This window comes from Poecilia reticulata, linkage group LG13 (genome assembly GCF_000633615.1).
Source record: "Poecilia reticulata strain Guanapo linkage group LG13, Guppy_female_1.0+MT, whole genome shotgun sequence".
NCBI lineage: Eukaryota > Metazoa > Chordata > Actinopteri > Cyprinodontiformes > Poeciliidae > Poecilia > Poecilia reticulata.
The window spans coordinates 33,414,524-33,419,955 of NC_024343.1; the positions used below are offsets into that span (position 1 = coordinate 33,414,524).

A 5,432-nucleotide genomic window follows, 5' to 3' on the forward strand; every position below is an offset into this window, starting at 1 on the left:
TGGATGGATGGATGGATGGATGGATGGATGGATGGATGGATGGATGGGTTGTTTCATGGATGGATGGATGGATGGATGGATGGATGGATGGATGGGTTGTTTCATGAATGGATCAATTACTGGATGGTCCTCATTATGTCCCCTATGTGGTTGCCATGGTGACGTCTCTCATCCTCAGACCTGCAGAGCAGCAACTCGTTTCCTGCGGTTTATTTGTGGAGGATCTGAAGCTGCAGGAGGTTTCACAGAAACGTGAACCGTATCCATGGAAACAACCGAGCGTTGCACAGGGCCAGGTGTTCCTCCTGGATCACACACCGGTCGTCCATCTTTCTGCATGATTAACTGACTAGAAGACGGAAACAAAGGAAGACGAACATTTGCAGATTAGATTCATTTTGTGAGCAGCAGCCGGTTAGATGCATAGAGCCAATCGGTGGGAGGACGACAGAGGGCTGGTGCTGGTCAGCGGTTACTGGGTCCAGATTGGGGCGCAGTCGGGACATTAGAGCAGTGATGGAGGATAACTGGGTGGAGGGAGGATGGTGTTCTCTGAACAAAGTCATGACAGCAGATAAACCATGCCTCACTGATAACCTCGTTTACACAACGCTGCAGGAATGCGGCTGCTACACAAACACTGCTGCATGCGAGGAAACTCACCGTCTGGGGCCCACAGGGAAAAGAAAACACAGTCAGGACATCAACAGGGACACTGAGTGTGGGACATATGAGCAGGGACAGCCCAGATTAGCTCCTCTCTGTCTGATGTTGTTTTATTACCGGCAGGAGTCGGGACAGAAAGTCCCGCTTCAGACGGACTCTTCAGGCCAGAACGTTGGGTTCAGTCAGAACAGCTACAGGAGACCTTCGGATGTAAAACTTATGATCCCATCGCTCCGAGACAAACCTTCCATCGCTGCCCTGCAGTGAGAAGGTTCTGGGTTCTCACCCGGTACTCTGGCTTCCTCCCGCAGTCTGAAAACATGACTGTTGAGTTAGCTGGTCTGGGCCGGGCTGGGGACCCATCCAGAGTGAACCCTGCCTCTCGCCCAAGAACTGCTGGAGATGAGGCCCCTTGAATCCTGAAGGGACTCCTGGAAGCATTGGGCTTCCAGGAGCCCCAGGAGCTTCCAGGAGCTAGCGCTGAACCAGATTCAGCGCTAGCAAGAGTACAAACTACAGGTTTAGCTAAGAAAAGGCAGCTGCGCTAACACTAAAACAATCATAAACATTAGCTAAAGCATTATGCTAATATTTAGTGAAAGCTAATGCTAAAGTGCTACACTCGCATGTTATTTACTGGAAACAATGCTAATGCACAATAGAAATAAGCAGAAGTTAATGCTAACGTGCTATACCAATATGGTATTTAGGGGAAGCTATGATAAGATGCTAAATTCAGAGAACATAAGGAGAAAAAACAGTACTTTCTTCCCACACTTCAAAATAAGACATGAATATAAACGTCTAACTACTTGAATAATTTTTAGTATCGATACCCAAACCTTTATGTCAAACTTTCTTCCCTCTTCACTGCAGAAGTGAAGAGAGTTTTGTACATCTTTGTTACCAAGAAAAAAAAGGTTTTTATTGTTCAAACAAACTGGATTTGGTGGTTCTCCTCAGGAAGGGACCTGGATATTGTTGTCCTAATGTAAAGCAAATAAAAAAATGGTGGAAAAATACTATCGGAGCAACTTGATAATTTTGCAACTTTAATATTACAGATATTAAAGTTGCTTCGATACCAAGTCTACAATGGAGTATTACACATTGTGTCGCTCTTACTTTAGTTTACTCTTTAAACCTGGTTTTATTTCTATAATCCTTTCACCTTTTGAATGATTGTATTTTCCTCCAGAGCCGTCTCGGTCTTATCAAAGCGTCGGCAGAAGGTAGCGCGTGTTGTCGTGTGTTTAGTCTGTGAAACGGCCCACATGAGCAGCCGTTCTGTCTCCACCGGTTGATTTGGATCAGAGGAACATCTGTCCTCATTCACCTTTTTTTTTGTTGTTGAAAGAGGTAGAAAAAATAGAGCGTGATTGTCTACGACTGATCTGATCAAAAAACCATCAGCTGTCTGCTTCCTAAGAAAATGGGGAAAATCTTTTTTGTTTACATTCTTTCTGTGGAACAAGACACACCAGAACAAAAACATGAGGACAAACTGCGCCTTGTGTTCGAGTCAAACCTTTTAAACTCACCAAAAACAACCTGCCAAGGTGCAGAGAGTCACTTAAAACAGGCGTGTTGAAGGAAACTTACAGGAACCAGAACCCAGCAAAGAACCGATGAAAAACCAGGAGCTGAAACCCTGAGGGAAGGGAAACGAGACGGGAACCGGAGGAGATAATTACAGATGATGTGGAACAGCTGTGGCAGGAAGACCGCAGGAAAACTGGGATTAACACAGACGGCAAAGAAAATATAAGAATACAAAAATAAACTGAGACTAAACATACAGTTTATTACCTGATATGAAACATGCTAGTAATAATAAAAACAGATAAATTAACTGAGTACAGCAGGATAAACGGAAAATAAATAAACATAGCAAAAAGTAAATGATCAAAACAGAAAAATGAGATTTTAAAAGGAGCGGCTAAAGCAAAGGAGGTGGATAAGCAGATTCAGGGCAAAACTTCACAATAAAAGCCTCAAACATTTGATTTTGAAATGACCTCTGGTTTCCAGCTGAAAACCTGAAGCTGTGCGTTGACTCTATAAATCTAGATATGAAACTCTAGATCTATAAATCTAGTTATGAAACTCTAGATCTATAAATCTAGATTGCTCTTTAATAAGTTTTTGTTCAGCTGGAGGAAGTTTTGGCACATCCACACGTTTCTCAGCATCTGCTCAGTGTTTGGATGGGGTGAAAGGTCACCTGGTGACATCATCACGTAGAGCTGTGTATCATCTAGTTATGCTAATGAAGCTAGTGGCAGCATACAGGTTGCAGGCGTCCTGGGATTGAACCTCACCACATGTGACTTTGCTTCAGTGAGAAGTTTCCCATTCTTCTCTCTTTGTGGGTCAGACTGGAACCGGTCCAGTTCTGGAACCGGTCCAGTTCTGGAACCGGTCCAGCTCTCCAATTGCCTTCAGGCCACATGTTCTTCTGGTTTTCCATGAATTTTCCATCATGGATTGCCACATTCTGCACAACGCCCTGCTGCTTGACGGAAGCGGGTCGGGTTTCAGGTTGACCTCCAACTGGGACGAAGCTGGACCGCAGGAAGAACGAGACGAAATGAGAAAACTCTTCTGGATTTGAATGGTTTAGAAAGTAGAACCTGAACTAAAACGAAGCAGAAGTCAAAAGATTCGTGAATCATGTTGAATCATCATGACTTCCTGTCCTCTCCTGGTTTCCAGGGCGACCTGATGGAGCCGTGTGACGGGCGGGACTGCACCACCTGCCAGTGTTTACCTGCCAAAGGAGCCAGGGTGAGTCCTGATCCGGCCAATCACAGCGGTCCGTTTTATATTCCAGTTACTGGAGAGGCGACACGTTCACTGGCGGCTTGGAAACCAGAAACACGGAGCGGCTCTTAGCTACTGGACCGGCGGAGTCGTACAGGAATGAGGGGCTGTTCAGTTAGAGGACAGCAGATTGAACACACACACACACACACACACACACACACCTCCATCACTTCAGAGGACTTAACAACATGTAGCTGCAGGTCAAACTGGAGTAAATGATTTATTTAATAGAGACTCCACAGGTTCAAATCCCAGCCTGGAGTCTCCGTACAAGCATGGCGTCTCTCTGGATACTCCAGCTTCCTTCCTCAGAAACCTGGTGGGTTAACTGGCTGCTGTCTCCGACTGGCTGTATGCATGGATTGTTCTGTCTCTCTGACTGGTGTCCAGTGGCTGCTGGATTTAAAATTACAGCTCAAAGATTAAAATATCACAAAGAAAAGAAGTGATATATTTTTGGTGAAGTTCAAACATTACTGAAACATTTCAATACTTTATTTCTTGTCATTTTTATGATTCCTGTTCACAGAGAATGAAAACAAAAATCAGTTACTCAGAAAATTACAATATCGTGAAAAACTCTTAGCAATTTCATAGAAAGCTGAGTGGAAGGAAAAAGTGTGGTAGAAACAGGGAGAATCTGTTCAGTAATCTGATCTGGATCCACTATGCTCAGATGGGTCCAGAACCTTGGACACTGGAGAGAACCAGGACCAGAACCGGGCTCTTACTCAGAGGTCCAAACTCCAGACGAAAGTACTTTTATCTGGACCTCAAGGTCTCAGTCTGATGGGAGAAAACCAGAACCACAGTCCTGCAGGTCCAGAGTGAAGTTTTCTCAGTCAGTGATGATCTGGGTCACCAGCTGGTTCTGGTTCACTGGGTTCTGTCCGGTCCACAATCAGCCCAGCCATCCTCCAGAACAATTTAGAGTCCTTCATGCTTCCTTCTGCTGGCCCGATTCATGGAGATGCTGGGTTCATTTCCAGCAGGACTTGGTTCTGACCCACACAGCGGTACCAGAATCTGGTCTAAAGACCAGAGTGGTACTGGGCTTGTTGGGCCAGCAAACAGGCCTGACCAGAACCTAATAGGGAACCTATTGAGGATTAGCATGGAAAAGGTGAGAGACGCCAGATAGGATGAAATATTCAGAATCATCAAAATTATGAGACATAAAGAAAATATTCACTCCATGTCTGGTGGGTCTTATATTATTTATTTCAGCTTCAATAAAAACACTGAAGTTTTTTCTCCATTTTGGTTTGTGGCCCTGCATCCTGCTATGACCCCATAAGGATGCGCGGGACCAGGCGACCCACAATGTACCGAAAACARGAACAGTTAGCAGCCAATGAGACGACAGAGAGAGCGTCATATGACTGTTTGCTTCCTGCTGTCAGGTGCCGAGTAAACAACAACAAAAACAGGACGTCCAGGTCCTAAGCAACCCACTGTGAGTGGCTCAGGATGGCGCTGCGTGTGTGTGTGTTTGTTCAGCTGGGGGCAGCAGACAGGCAGGGGGTTTGTGGTTTGACGTCTGTCTCGGTGATTTCACAGCCAAACGGCTTCAGATAAAGGAGGGTGGACTAGCAGAGATCATTGCTGTCACATCCCATCACACACACACACACACACATTCCGTTCAAAGCTCTTTCACACACACACCTCGGACCTCTGGTCAGACAAACCGAGCTGTATCAGTAAACGCTTCTCCCACTGTCAGGCATGGTGGTGGAAGCATCAATGAGGCTCTAAGCCAGTGGTTCTTAACCTGGGTTCGGTCAAACCCCAGGGGTTCGTTGGAGCCTCTGCCTCTGAGGTAAAGACACACTTGTGTAAAGTCGTGATGACGCCCCGCTTTGCCATCACTTGCTGCAGAGGATCACGTTACATTGCTTAGCCAATCAGAGGATCACGTTACATTGCTGAGCCAATCA

The 5,432-nt window shown here is 45.6% G+C and overlaps 1 protein-coding gene across 1 annotated transcript in view; it reads left to right on the forward strand.

Annotated features, from left to right (window-relative positions):
• col4a4 (collagen, type IV, alpha 4) overlaps positions 1 to 5,432 on the forward strand; it is a 33,648-nt gene that overhangs the window by 752 nt on the left and 27,464 nt on the right. Inside the window, exon 3 of the mRNA XM_008426817.2 lies at positions 3,382 to 3,453. Within this exon, the coding sequence (XP_008425039.1) occupies positions 3,382 to 3,453 (72 nt within the window). The remainder of the gene's footprint in view (positions 1 to 3,381; positions 3,454 to 5,432) is intronic.